General features: G+C 43.8%; 1 protein-coding gene across 1 annotated transcript; it reads left to right on the top strand.

Annotated features, from left to right (window-relative positions):
- The first annotated feature begins 2,498 nt into the window (after nucleotides 1–2,498).
- VLDLR (very low density lipoprotein receptor) lies at nucleotides 2,499–14,424 on the top strand. Its single transcript, XM_009327294.1, has 19 exons — nucleotides 2,499–2,520; nucleotides 3,784–3,966; nucleotides 4,926–5,048; nucleotides 5,939–6,061; nucleotides 7,431–7,802; nucleotides 7,908–8,030; nucleotides 8,114–8,236; nucleotides 8,702–8,821; nucleotides 8,899–9,024; nucleotides 9,417–9,588; nucleotides 9,922–10,146; nucleotides 10,304–10,422; nucleotides 10,795–10,934; nucleotides 11,051–11,192; nucleotides 11,508–11,654; nucleotides 12,573–12,662; nucleotides 13,065–13,142; nucleotides 13,255–13,424; nucleotides 13,772–14,424. Exons 1-19 carry the CDS (start codon nucleotides 2,499–2,501, stop codon nucleotides 13,805–13,807), a joined length of 2,634 nt encoding a protein of 877 aa, XP_009325569.1. The 3' UTR covers nucleotides 13,808–14,424.
- The last annotated feature ends 758 nt before the right edge of the window (nucleotides 14,425–15,182 follow it).

Raw genomic sequence — 15,182 nt, 5'->3', positions numbered from 1 at the left:
GGAGGGTTTGATTTCCTGCGCGATGCCTGGTGCTGAGGGGAGGGTCTGCGTGCCTGGGGCTCATCCCGGGGGGGGGTCGGGGAGGATTGAGGCTTTATCGTGGAGGAAGGAAGAGGAGCCCTTGGAAAGCCTGCGGCGTTAAACGTTCTGTCAAACTACTGTGCAACTTTGGCTTTGTGGCATCCAGCAGCTTTGGCATGGCTCTAGTTCAGGGTAGCCACCATAAGGGATCTCCACCTGGTGGCAAGGTTGAGTTTTGCCAGCGCCGGATCCCTTCTTGTGGGCTGGGCTCTCACTAGTAGCGCTGCTCGTGGTGAGCTCCAGGGTTGCCTCCCAGCGTAGAAGCTGTTACCCTATGGCAGAGGGGTCTGCACATTAAACCAATTGGATGGTCAATTAAAAATATCTTCCTCTTGAGTGGAGGTAGTAATCAATTGGCTGACTCCTTTCTTCCTTCAGGAACTGAGATCCAGGCTACTCTTCTAGGTGGGAGGTGGGCAACTGATGTCTGCGTTGTTGTATTGCTCTTAATCTCCTGACTAGTGCCCTGAAGTAGGCCTAAGTGTCAGATGTTGGCTGCATTGGCAAAGTATGCTTAAAGGTAGTTGGACCTTGCAGTCCTGTGTGCAGTAGTTCAGACACTGGGTCCGTCAGGTAGAGGCAAGCCAGGGGATTGTTGCATCCAGTCCTCGTACAAGGAGGAAGAGGGGAAATGTCTGCCTAGTCAGTCCTCAGTTCCCAGACATGTAGGTTGCTCCCATGTCCGGCCTACAACAGACATGATTAAACAACTGTAGTATGAAGGACCAAGCTGGCTGGCACTGAAACTGATAGTGCACTGTAGTCAGAAATCATAATAAGAGATATGCAGTGGAGGGCAACTCTAGTCCACCAAGTTAGTCTGATTCTTCCCTCAATTTGAGTTAGTGGCCCCACCAGCTCTCTCTTATTAGAAGTTGCAATTGCCAGGGTCTGGGGGGAGTCTAAGCTAGTTCCTGTCTGAGCTCTTGCAGGGTTTACAGTCACTGTTGCAAGCTTTTCTGGGACTTGGTGTCAGATGACAGCACACAAGTGTCACATGTTTGAGGCTGCCCAGACAAGTAATCTGACAACTTGCTTAAGGGGCTGAGACAAACAAAGACAGCAGAGGTATGGAGAAAGCTAGTTTAACTTGAGTAGTCATTGTAACTGTGCGCCTTCACCCTGCACACACTGCTGCTTATGAGCCAAAATCTACTAAGTAGTTACCTGGGAAACAGTAAAATAATATATGTTAGCAATCACAGGGTGTGAAGTTACTGGTTCTCTACATCTTTTGCCTAAGCTTTATTCCAAGGAGAAGAAAAGGTGTGAAGGTGCTTCTTGTGCATGAGTAGCACATGAAGAGAAGGTTTGAATTAGTGGCTAATTGATGCTGATCTAAAAATCATTAAATGTCTAGTGACTGAACCTGGAACTGCTGTATGACTCTTGCTTCAAATAGAAGTGGGTTAGACTGGTAGTGTCGTGACTAAATAGCTGTGTCATGACTAAATGGTTACCTGGCATTGCAGAACTGTGCTTGGTGTAAAACAGGGGACCACAGTTAGTTACTGGCTGGAACTAACCTTTGTCTTAACTGGAGCTCACTCCAAGTGGCCTTTAGAGTTTGACAGACATCTTCAGGAGTAGCAACAGATTATGACCTTTGTGCACCTGTGTGGGTGTTAGGTGCTGTCAGTTCTTTACTTGTTTGTAGGCTAACAAAAGTAGTTGCTCCGACGCTTCACTTGGTATCAGCTGCAGAAGTGATGATACCTTCTTGGAATGGCTTGTTTTAAGGGTTGTAGTTGTAAAGTTATAGCTGTTACTACAAGCTCAGTTGCTGTTTCATTTAGCGTGGTGTGTAGCTTCCCTGTAGCATTTGGTCAAAGTGATGTTATGTTTCTAAGCCACAATGTACTAGGCAGTCTTAGCAAGCCTTTTCTGGTTATTCTAGCTTGAAATAGAGTAACTAAGGACTATGGAGTTATTTTGGGATCTCCTGAGTGGCAGGCTTAGTGTAATATCTCTAGTATGCTATTTTGGGAAAGGTTCACTGTTCTCACTCTGAAAGCCTGGATGAGAATGTCTCAAAACTATCAGGAGTCAGTTGTTGCATATTTTAGGTGGTAGTACAGTAATAACTGCAATAATGTGTGACAAGCTTGCTAGCAGAAGATTACTTCTGTTAGAGGTTACTGGACAACAAGGTGATGTCAGGCTTAGAGCAAGCTGAATAGCTGTGGCTTCTGCACCCTCTCTAAGCTGACTGGGGTGTGCCTTCTAGCACAAGGCAAGCTACTTGTTTGACAGCTCTTGACCAAATAGTAGCAGCTTTACAAAACCATGCTATTAGAAAGTGCATGCTGGTGTAACTCCCATCCTGAAAAGGAAAGGAGGAATGGAAATACAGAGCACAAAAGCTGATGTTCAGTTTTTTGGCACTCTTTGAACACGGTTCCCAGAAACAAGTTGTTATGGCTTTACTCTGTCTGACAAGTGAGTTAGTATTTTACTCAACCAGTAAGACTGCTAAAATATTAGTAGAGCTCAGTAAGCTGCTGTTTCAAATCCGTTACTTCTAGCATGAATTTACATGAGACACTCAGTAGGTAAAATTGCTCATGTTGTCCTTGCTTATACTTGCAATTGTCTAGTGCCTGATGGCTGGCCAATATAATGGATGAATTGCTTCCTTCCACTTAGAAACTGTTCTTGCATTTTGCATGTCATACACAGAAGATATAAAATAACAAGTAATGTTCTACTAAAATTTGATGCCCTTTGTAAGCCCTGGAATGCCAAGACAAAGCACCTCCACTAAATGATGCAATAAACCAAGGAGGAGCAGGAGTCTTGCATCATGCTGTAGACATGTGCAGCCAATAGTAATGCATGAGCTTACACACTTGCCTGCATGCATTACATGGAACAGCTCTGGCTTAGCTGCTGAAGAAGCAGGCTGCTGCTTTTAGTGGCAGTTAACACAGCTTCAAGACAGCATAGGTTCCCTTGAGGGATGGGGTCATACAGTTTTAGAGCTGAAGATACGCTAGAAAAATGCACTCTAATTCTAAGCACCATGTAGAAAGCAGTGCCTTACTCAAGCGTAGTAACAAATCCAGACTGTTATCAGCTGGGAGGCAACAGACTTGATTCCAGAAGGAAGTGATAAATTATCTTGCTCTCTTAGCATCACACTTGATCTAGCTTTAATAAACAAGATCCAGATAAGTAATCACACTTCTTTTTGTGTATACTAAGGAATGTCTCTGGGTGCCCTTGTTTGAGGAATAACTTAAATCATGAAAACTTGTTGTTCAACTACAGAGCAGATATCTAAGCTATTTTTACAGACATCTTGGGGATTCTGCTGTAACGTGTTAGCAGCAGAGTATGGAAATGCTAATCCAGCTTGACATTAGTCCGGTATAAACCCAGTTTGCTTAAAGTTTGAAGAGTTCTGAAAATGCAGTGCTAGCCGCTAGGCAGCAGAAGTCAATGTTGGCATGCATCCCTCTGCCTTGCAAACTTGACCCTGCCTTGCAAAGGAAAGCTGAGTAAGAAGAACAGTAAAGCTGGCTTACTGTTGTCTGGCAGGTGGGCTGTCGTAGTGCTTAAGCTCTGCACTTGTACTGTGAAGGAAAGCTTCTGGCTCTACTTTCATGATTGAATAAGGTGACTACAAAGATTTGGAGCTCAGATCTGGTTTCATGCTGATGTTATGCTGTTTGTTAAGCTGAGTAACTTCTTGATCAGCAGTGGGGGAAAGCAAGAAAGTATTGCTAAACAGCATTGGGGCTTACCTTCCTTTTTTCACTGAAGGTGCGAGAGCAAAATGTGAGGAATCCCAATTCCCATGTAGTAATGGACGCTGTATTCCTTTACTCTGGAAATGTGATGGTGATGAAGACTGTTCAGATGGCAGTGATGAGAGTGCTTGTGGTAAGTAATCAAAATAAATAATATCTCTGTAGTAGTACTTGCTAGTTAGCAGTAGGGCCTTAACAGTGGATAGCTGGAGAGATGTTTATCCTGCCCAGTACTTCTGACAGTCAGAATACAGAGTAGAGGACAAATTCCCTAGAACAACTGGGGGACTATCTTGATGCCTTGTATCCATCTGAGGCAGTTGAATTTTTCTGAGTGCTATGCAAGTCTCCTGGAATTGGTGACTGAGAGAATCTCATGACCAAAACTCTTTATTTGCAAGGGTGGTGACTGTCAAGAACAGAACGCAAGCCTGTTCTCAGTTGTTGCTTGAAAACATAATAGAAACTGTTTGCTGTTAGCACTTAGCTATTAATTATTCCGTAGTTAAATGCCCTGGTTCATGTGTGAAAGTGATTCTGCTGAGTCTCCTGTAAACACTAACTCTAGCCTTGGCTGCCAACTCTTGCTTTAAGCAGACATAGAAGCCAAGATGGATGACTAGATGTACTTAGACAAAGCAAAACGGACTTGATATCCAACACTGGTGTCGTTAAACTGCCAGTCTGCTCAGGCAGACCTAAACTGTTACCTTAGGGTTACATAGTACCCTGTAATGACAAATCAAATGCCTTGATAATGAACTCAGAGTTCAAAATCTGAATATTAATATCAATAGACCTTACTTTAGCCCAAGTGTGTTCAAAGCAGCACCTATTCTAGCAGCATAGTCTCCCTTAACAATAGCAATCCTTCAGTGCCTGCTTACAGGAAAATAAATGTTTCTCCATGCACAGTATAACTCTCTATGAAGTGCTTAACAGTGATGTCATTAGACTGGTGGAGGATGACACCAGACATCCAAGAACTAAGGATATTGCATCACTTTCCTAGGGCAAGGCAGCTTATCTCTATCTGCAGCAAACAAGCTAAGCTCTGGTCCCTAAATAAGTGGCTGTCCTTCTCCCTTGCAGTGAAGAAGACGTGTGCTGAATCTGATTTTGTGTGCATCAGTGGTCAGTGTGTGCCTAACAGATGGCAGTGTGATGGGGATCCGGACTGCGAGGATGGGTCTGACGAGAGTGCTGAACTGTGCCGTAAGTGAGCCTGGCTTGGTGGTGTAGGCAAGCCTGCGGGGAGTAGCTTTTTGACTTCTTGCCTGCTTGCAGCCTGGCTCTCCTCCTAAAGGAGGGATGAACTTGTTGTCTTGGAGAGCATCTTCCTAAGTGCTAGCTTGGCTTTGGCCACATTGGGGTCTTGACAAGACTTTTTACTACTTAAAAAGATGTGGAACTGAGTGGGGACTCTACAGTTGTACCTGGTAACAGATAGTAAGTATGAGGTTTTACTGAGAGTCAGAAGCAGCAAGCACAACACAGCAGGCCTGACCATTACTGTGGCTTGCTCACCAAGGCATCACTGTCCTCCAAGACAACTACTTTGCAAGATAACCAGAGCTAGTGTAGGAACTGAGTGATTGACTACATGTTGGGGAGTGGGAAGCAGACATGCAGAGGCTTGACTGTGAGGTCTCGCAGTTAGCAACCCCAGTCTTAAGTGTGGTAACTAATCAAGGAATATAGATCTGTGAAACTTCATCTCTCTGTATCAATGGGATCCACACTAAGGAATACTTCAGTCCCAAGTCCTACTGCGCTTTGGCTTTACTCCTGCCTACCACTACATGTTGTAGCTCAAGCTTCGACAGTGTAACTGGTGTGCAATCACAAAACTACCACTACAAAGATACTCTTAAAATACTAATCTATTGGGAGCTGGAAGCATTTTTTTACAGAGCACTACAAACTAGTGTAACCTTTTCCATGATGGAGCCATCAACTTAGGTGGATGCTGGCATCTAATTAACTGCAACTTTGTCTGGAGCTGAAGCCTTTCAGTCTCAACTTTCAGGACAACTGCTAAAACCCAAGATCAGTAGCTCTTAAATTTGAGAACTCTTAAATTGAACTTAAACTTTTTTCAATAGATATGAGAACATGCCGGGTAAATGAAATCAGCTGTGGTCCTCAGTCAACCCAGTGTATCCCAGTGTCCTGGAAATGTGATGGTGAAAAAGACTGTGACAGTGGAGAAGATGAAGAGAATTGTGGTAAGGGAAGAAATGGTGGCTGCATAACTCTATTTGAAATTGACTTGTCTGGAAAGGAGCTAGCTGGGCAGTATACCTGGAAAGATAAATTTCTCATAGTATCAATATCTCCTTAAACCTAGATTCATCTTGTATTGCAGCCTGCTTATCAAAGCAGACATGTTCTAACACTTCTCTATCCTGCTAAGTTAAGAACTACAGCAGTATAAGCTATTCAACATCTATCTTTGGTCTCTGGCTAATTTTGGCAATAGCCATAGGTTTAGTCACATGTGAGGCAAACCATCAGAACTTGTTCTCTGCAGTTTCTCAACAGGTAACTCTAGTTAATGCTTACGTTAACAAATGGTCTCCTGAAAATGTAGTAGTGACTTGTAGCCAAGGGCACAGCTGATCTACTTTATAGCCGTATCCTGGAGTATTCTGTGCACTTGTCTGAAAGTGCAGACTAGGGAAGCTAGGTTTCAGGTGTTGGGGGGCAACTTCAGGCTGGTATGCAAGTGAAGCTGCCACTGCCAGTATTAGAGTGCAGTGTTCCTGGCTTTTTCTAATGAACTTGCGTACATATGAATTGTCTGAGGTGTTTTGAGACAAATTTGCTGTAACCAAAGCCACAGGGCTGGCTTCCATCAGAGCCACCTTACCTGGATGGGCTAATAAGACACAGATCTCCAGACTTCTGCTATGTGTCTGTGGAGCTGCTGCCTTACTGAGCAAGCACATACCTTAATCTGGCAAGTAAATCAACAGACAGTGTTTCTAATGAAGCTGATAAAACTGTCAGTTTAGGCATACTGAGCTGCTAGCTACGTTGCTATTAAACCAGCATAATTTGTACTGGGGTAAGTTGTGTGGATGTGCTTAATACCACAGGATCAACTGGTGCAAGATCTTGATCTGTTATCCCCAGTGGTCCAGGCAAACGGGCCACTGCTGTCCTGGGGACCAGCACAAAACACTTCAATTTCAAACTACAGAGCATGCTGACCATCTGGCTACCTTAATCTTAGTCTGTACTCTGGAGTTAGCAATTCTCTTACCTTCTGTCTCTGGTTCACAGGGTTTGAGCCTGTTTTCTGAAAGGCTCGTGTTCTGAAGCAGAACAGCCTAGCTGCTTCAGAAGGAGGTTATTTTCACTCAGTAGCTCAAAACTGATGCCTCTTGCTCATAACATCCAAAGGCAAGGAGGACAGTCTGTGTGGGGCCCAAGTGTCCTGTAGGTGGTCAGTTAGGTTCTCCTAGAGCCTTATACAGGGTGCTGATCTTCTTTTAGCTAATAGCTGATGAAGAACCTGCAAAGCAAAACACCTTTATACAAAAGTCTGCCTTCTTGTGATAATCTGCTAATCTCTTACTCCTGTTACTCCAGGCAATATGACTTGTAGTCCAGCAGAGTTCACATGCAGCAGTGGGCAGTGTATTTCCAAGAGCTTTGTCTGCAACGGTCAAGATGACTGCAGTGATGGCAGTGACGAGCTGGAGTGTGCACCTCCTACCTGTGGAGTTCATGAGTTCCAGTGCAAGAGCTCCACTTGCATCCCCATCAGCTGGGTGTGTGATGATGATGCTGACTGCTCTGACCACTCAGATGAATCTCTAGAGCAATGTGGCCGTCAGCCTGCACCTCCTGTGAAGTGCTCTGCCAGTGAGGTGCAATGTGGCTCAGGGGAATGTATCCACAAAAAGTGGCGCTGTGATGGAGATCCTGACTGCAAGGATGGAAGTGATGAAATCAACTGCCGTAAGTTAACTTGGTCCTTCTCTAGAGGTGCTGGCTGGCTCCTGTTTTATTTTCTTTCCTTCAGCAGACCTTGGGAGTTTAAGTCTGTAATGTCTGTGTCCTCAGCTTCTCGGACCTGCAGACCAGACCAGTTCAGATGTGAAGATGGGAACTGCGTCCATGGGAGTAGGCAGTGCAATGGTGTGAGAGACTGTCTGGATGGCACTGATGAAGCAAATTGTAACAATGGTAAGTGTGGAACTAAGCAAGAATAGTCTTTGCAGAATATCTGTTGAAGCTGGTAGTCACCCTCACAATCTTCATTATCTCAGTTATTCAGTGCTCTGGACCTGGCAAATTTAAGTGCAGAAGTGGAGAATGCATAGATGTCAATAAAGTGTGTAACCAGCAGAGAGACTGCAAGGACTGGAGTGATGAGCCCCTCAAGGAGTGTAGTAAGTGAACAAACTCATTATACAATGCTGACTACTAGACATACTTGGATACAGCCTCTGAGCTGTCAGATGTCAGTCTGGAATGCCCTTCTGCACTTCCTTGGTGACAAATAAACAACCAAGAGCAACCTAGTCAATAGCCTAGTTTTATCCTAGCCAAACTGGCTATGGGGATGACTTCTCCATGGCCAGAAGGCACTTGAAGGCATTAGAAACTCTGGAACTTCCAGGAGCCTCAATCTTTGTCTGCTGCTGCTAACTTGTAACACAAGTAACATGCTGGTAGCTGAGAAAATATGAATTTGAGGAGGGTCTCTTGCATGTGATTTCAAGTGCCAGAGTGGTTTATCAGATGTGGCAGGCATCATTAGAAAATGGATGGGTATTTGGTAAAGCACTCCGTGACTAAGACTTTAAGACTAAATATGTGTGCTGTCTCTGAAGTGGCTAATTCTTCTTTTCTAGACATAAATGAATGTCTGGTGAACAATGGTGGATGCTCTCATATCTGCAGAGATCTTGTTATTGGCTATGAATGTGACTGTCCAGCTGGGTTTGAGCTTATAGACAGGAGAACCTGTGGAGGCAAGTATCAAGTAGGTTAACATGGACCCTACTGATGGTACTGGAGATGAGAACAAATTGAACTGTTGTCTTTACAGATATCGATGAATGCCAGAACCCTGGTATCTGTAGTCAAATCTGTATCAACCTGAAAGGGGGCTACAAATGTGAATGTAGCCGTGGCTATCAGATGGATCTTGCTACTGGGGTATGCAAGGCAGTGGGTGAGTATTCACATAATACTTCCATAGCCCTGCTTTAAAATGAGGCAGCAAGTGATGTACTGTTTATGCTGTTGTCGTTTTGACACTAGTTGTTGTGCTGTTATCAACATAACGTACAGACCTTGAACACTCCTAACACTTTGAATGATGCCATGATACAGTACTTAAAGCTGCCTGACATAAACTGCTTGTGTCTGCTCCCTGGGCAGGAGGACCCTCCCCATCAAGTTGTGGAGGGAGAAAAGGATGAGGTATGGTACAGCCAAGACCTCTGTCAGCATCCACTAGCGAGTGTGGAATGGCAAATACTAAATATGATGACTCTAAAACTTGTCATAAAAGAATAGTATGTGACTGCATGTCTAGAAGTACAGATAACACTCTTTTCACAGGGAAAGAACCATGTCTAATTTTCACCAACCGCCGGGATATCAGGAAGATCGGCCTTGAGAGGAAAGAATACATTCAGCTAGTGGAGCAGCTAAGAAATACTGTGGCTCTAGATGCTGATATTGCTGAGCAAAAGCTTTACTGGGCTGACTTCAGCCAAAAAGCAATCTTCAGGTAAATGGAGTCAGCTTCTGAATCCTAATGTGCTCCCCTAAACCATCCCACATTTTACCCAAGATACTTCTCTGGGCTCTGGTGATGAGAACTAGGTTCCTGATGTCCTAAAGACAAAGTACAGTAGGTGAAAGTTCCCATAACTAGCAATGTGTATGCCTATTGCACTTCTAGTAACTGCTGCTACAATTGTACAAAAGACACTCTGCAGAAAGTCACAAGTGCATCTTCTACTTTGTCTGCCTGAGATCTGTGTGCAGTATTTGCAGAGGCATGCCAAGTGGTAGTATCTGTGGAGGAAGTGGTTGAAAGCAAGTAATTCTTGTCTTCCAGTGCCTCTATTGATACCCGTGATAAAGTTGGAACACATGTCAGAATCCTGGACAACATACAGAGCCCTGCAGGAATTGCTGTTGACTGGGTTTATAAGAACATCTACTGGTCTGACTCAACTGCAAAGACCATTTCAGTGGCTAGCCTAGATGGCACAAAAAGAAAGGTTTTGTTTCTCTCTGAGCTGAGAGAGCCAGCTTCTATTGCTGTAGATCCTCTCTCTGGGTGAGTATTTGTCCTGGTTCTCTTAATGGAGCGGACCTACCAGCTATTCCATGTCCTGATAACTGACTTAGGTAGCCTTTGTTAGTTATTGGTCATAATTAAGAGTGATACTACACAGTATTATAGTGCATCATACAACATAAATTCTGCTTCACAGCTATATGTACTGGTCAGACTGGGGTGAGCCAGCAAAAATTGAAAAAGCAGGAGTGAATGGATTTGACAGACAGCAGCTTGTGACAACAGAAATCCAGTGGCCTAATGGAATTGCTCTAGGTATGTTGAACTTGTCTCTGTGCCAGAGGTATTCTGGAGCTTTAGCAATTTGTTTGCTACAAAAGTCAAGGTCAGCCTTCAGAGAACTATTTTCGGCTTCTGAGAATGGGAAGCTCCTGCATGCCTGGAGACAACAGGCACCGATAGCACTTCTCAGATACTGAAATGGTAACTTTTCTTGCACTGCTCTATATTATAGTTGAGGCACAGGCCACTTAGGCAGCACTGCAGCAGCCTTCTGCATCATGGTATGGTAAGAAACTAGGGCAACACTGCAACTATTCTTGAACCTGTGGGTGTTTCAACTTTTGCAGGAGGCTCTGGAGGTTTTCTCCATGTAGATAGTAAATATTTTTGTTTTTTTCTTCCTAGATCTTGTAAAAAGCCGTCTGTACTGGCTTGATTCTAAACTACATACGCTGTCAAGTGTGGACTTGAATGGCCAGGACCGTAGAATTGTGCTGAAGTCTCATATGTTCCTTCCTCATCCTCTTGCTCTAACAATATTTGAGGTAAGAATGACTTCTGTAGTAATTGTCAAAGACAAGCAAGAAGACGATATGTGGCTAGCAATTATGGTGCTGATAGCAACACAGAGGTAATGGGATGCAATGACACTGTCTTGTAGGACCGCGTGTACTGGATTGATGGAGAAAATGAGGCAGTCTATGGTGCCAACAAATTTACTGGATCTGAATTGGTTACCCTAGTGAATAACCTCAACGATGCACAGGACATCATTGTGTATCATGAACTTGTTCAGCCTTCAGGTAACTCTAATACAATTCATAGTTATGTCAGTGTGTACTTGTAAGAAGCCTGCCTTGCTCGGGTGGTGGCAAATAGTATCCCTCCCCCATATAGCTGTCTACTTCACTTCTACTTAGAGTGCTTGAAGCTTCTAACATAAGCACCCCCACTGGGGTTGAGAGAAGGTCTAGTTGCAATTGCCCTTTCTTAGGCAAGGCAGGTGCAAATCTATAACCTGCAGAGACAAGTAACTCTGCTAGAGCAATTATTAGCAAATAATTATGCTATACACCTGGAGTATGAAGGTTCACTCCTGTCAATTGCTGTACCAACAGGCAGGAACTGGTGTGAAGAGAACATGGCAAATGGAGGCTGTAGCTACCTGTGCCTGCCTGCTCCTCAAATAAATGAACACTCTCCAAAGTACACCTGCACATGTCCTGTTAGATACTTCTTGCAGGAGGATGGACTGAGATGTGCAGGTATGGTAATATGACTGAAATCTTTTCCAGGATGCATGGGGAAGGAGTAGAGGTACTGGACCTGTTGGAGGCAAATATGGCAGTATAGGATGACAGCTTTGCATGAGTGAATCTGATGTAATTAATCTTGGAGGGGGTGGTCTTCTAGCATGCATTAAGATGACCCTCAAAGTCTGCAGGTGCTGTTCAAAGTCCATGCTTGTCTTCTGCATCATCATCATTTGCAACAAGACCTTGTACCTCCATGGCTTTCTGCAGACAGCAAGTACATGCACAAAACGTACCAAGCCCCTTTCTTCTAAAACAAGGGGTATAAACTAACATGGCGTGTATAAATACAGTGTTGAAAAGCTGATAGGCTTGCTGGCCAAGGAAGCTTGTTTGGACCTGCTTTCGTGGTCCAAACAAACATGCTGCTGCTACTACCCTGAGCACTGACTATATGGCAGGCTTGTTTGTCCAGTGGAGTGGAACTAGAAACTCCAAGGTGCCACTTACTATATTGCATGTTGATTCTGATTGCCACAGTTAGAGCACTGAATGCAAGGATGCTGTCCTCAGCAACCCTTCAGAGCAGCCAACTATAGGTATCAAAGACTGTACCTAACCAGTAAACTTGTGGAACTAAAGTCTCGCTCAAAAAAATCTGAAGTGAGGGATGGGGTGGCTTACTGTTGTCGTGACTCTAAATACCTGTGATTCAAGCCTGATTAACTGTCTAGCCTTGTTCTTGGAATTATTTTTGATCAAAAACTCTCAGCTGAGGGTGTGCTAGTGAAATAACTAATGTCAGTGTTTCCAATAAAGCTAACAAGCTGCATGATCATTCTGCCATCTGCTAAACATTCGCTGCCATGGCTCTCATAGCTAAGCCATTGCAGAACTTTAGGATTAACTGGGTTCTTGATCTATAATTAGTTTCAGGTACTGGAACAACTGTGGCTTACACTGACGCTAAAGATACCAGCACAACAGAAAAATCTCCAACTGTTGGACTAGTTCCTGGAGGTACTGGTCCCAATAACTCAGACTGCTAAACATCAGAGAAATTGAATGCAAACTGACCCACTAGCCTACTCGAAGTTTTCTCCTTTGCATGCAAGTAGAGAACACAGGCCAGGTCATGTGTGTAGTACAAGTACAACAGCTGGAGCATGTGATAAACAGAATTAGTTCACTTATGGCAGTGTGGAACCTATAGGCTCCATGAAATCCCAGGAGTACTCAGAGAAGGCAAGCAATAAAAAAAGCTTTCTACTAATATAGGATGAAGCCTGTTAGGCTGTTCTTGCAGTGTGTTACTGAGAAGCTAATACATGATAGCAGTTTCTGGGCTTGGGAAGTGCTTGCATCTGACAAAGTCTGCTAGCCTGTCAGTAAGCAAGCTCACTACTTCAAATTCTTGTGCAGGACTCAACATCAGTGGTACAACATCTGAAATAGCTGCAGCTGGAGGAACATCAGCAGCTTGGATTGTTCTTCCTGTCTGTGAGTACAGCATTCACTAGCCTTTGGGACCCTTTGTGGTGGGACAAGCTGCTCTTGTCAGGAGCTTGACTTGACTCTACTCCATACTTGCAATCTGTTTCTCTCCCTAAAGTACTGCTGGTGATGGCTGCAGTGGCTGGCTACTTCATGTGGCGTAACTGGCAGCACAAGAACATGAAAAGCATGAATTTTGATAATCCTGTCTACCTGAAAACTACAGAAGAGGACCTCACAATTGATATTGGAAGACACAGCAGTTCAGTAGGACACACCTACCCTGCAGTAAGTAAACCTATTGACATGTCCAAGGCCCCAGGTTAATCCTCAGAGTAGACAGAAAGACTACCAAATGATATCTGACTTGAGTTTAGGAGAGGTCTCTGCTCTTGAAAGCTGCTGGCTACAGCCAAACCACTGGGCTAAATCAGCTGAGAACTTGTCCTTTTAATCAGGGTTAAAGTTATAGTAGGCAACTACTGTCCTATGCCTGGGTTGGAGTAATTGGTCCTGAATGTGGTCATTAGCCTGCAGAACTAGCCCCTGTTTCAAACTGCTGTGTAGTGATGATATGCATTGTTTTGTGTCTTTTATTAGTACAACTGTAGCTAACCTGTACTTATTTTGTACAGATATCTGTTGTAAGCACAGATGATGATATGGCGTGAGCACTGGATCAGCAATTGCTTCCGGTTTACTTGTGTTTTACACTCTTTGGGGATAGTAACCAGGTTTGTGGCTGAAAGACTTCCTCCATTCTTGGAAGAAAGAAGATACTTTATGTATGTATGGAACACTTATGTAAATAGCTATTTTCTACAGCTTAACAACAAACTCTGTAAATACCTGTCCACAACAATTCAGCTTTCAGTGGTTACTGTTTTATCAGTAACTCTTGGATTGGTCAGTCAGTAACACCACTGACCAAATATAAAGCACTTTCCATAGAAAGCCATATTTCCAGCCACAACTTGTAACACCTGTACATATGTGTATAGGCCACTTGTAAATATTATTCTTGGAAAATCACTACCAAGCACTTTGAAATACTTCAAATGTAAATTATTGTACACTGTCTTTTTCAATAATTGGGGCAATGGCAATAGGAAAAAACGGGTTACTATGATTGCCAAAAATTTGTAAACATAAGTAATTTTGTATGAATGATTGAAACAATCTTGTCTGTTGCCTCCTAGAGGTATACAGGTATGAATGCTCTTTAAGAAACCACTGTAAATCTTAAATGCAGAGGAGGGGAAAAAATAAAACAAAAAATTAAGCAGTTAAAGTATCGGTCTCCATTATTATGTTAGTACTGAAGTAAAATAGAGTAACTCCTAAGTTGGAAGCTTTAGTGGGCTATACTACTACTGCCAGCCAGAACGTGAAGTATTTCTTAAGTTATTTCAGCAGTACCCCAGACTACTAAGACAGTACTGACCTGCCAGGTGACTGAGGTTTGTACTTGAGACTAATACTGTGCAGGGTACTGGACTGAATGGTCTTCTCCAGCTGGACTCCTAAGTTCGGATTGACAGTGGCTAAAAATACTCAACTACTATTGCAAGCTCTTAAGAGGTAGCATTGACAGATGCTACGTGGAGACAGGTCAAAGCATTGTCTGCCAGGTAAGTGTAAGGTCCTTGCAAAGGATGTTACGCACAAGCTCACAGTGGTGTCAAGCTGTTAGCAGTTCTCCCTCAAGGCAATGCCAGTGCAAGTTGGATCTCGGTAGCTGCTACACCTGTACAAAGGAATAGCAGAGCTATGAGTTGGCAGTTAATCATGGCAGCCTGCTCCTGGACTCAGTGCTGAAAAGCCCCTGTTACTACATGTGTAATGACAGAAGTCTCCTTCAGTGAGCTAGTGTCCCCTTCCTTGTGGGAACTCAATTCATAGAGTAGTTTGGGTTGGAAGGGACCTCTAAAGGTCATCTAGTCCAACCCCCCTGCCGTGGGCAGGGACATCTTCAACTAGATCAGGTTGCTCAGAGCCCTGTCCAACCTGACCTCGAATGTTTCCAGGGATGGGGCATCCACCACC

This window comes from Pygoscelis adeliae, unplaced genomic scaffold (assembly GCF_000699105.1).
Source record: "Pygoscelis adeliae isolate BGI_AS28 unplaced genomic scaffold, ASM69910v1 Scaffold26, whole genome shotgun sequence".
Lineage (NCBI taxonomy): Eukaryota > Metazoa > Chordata > Aves > Sphenisciformes > Spheniscidae > Pygoscelis > Pygoscelis adeliae.
Note: the sequence above shows the minus strand (reverse complement) of the source record. Positions and strands in the feature narration are given on the sequence as shown.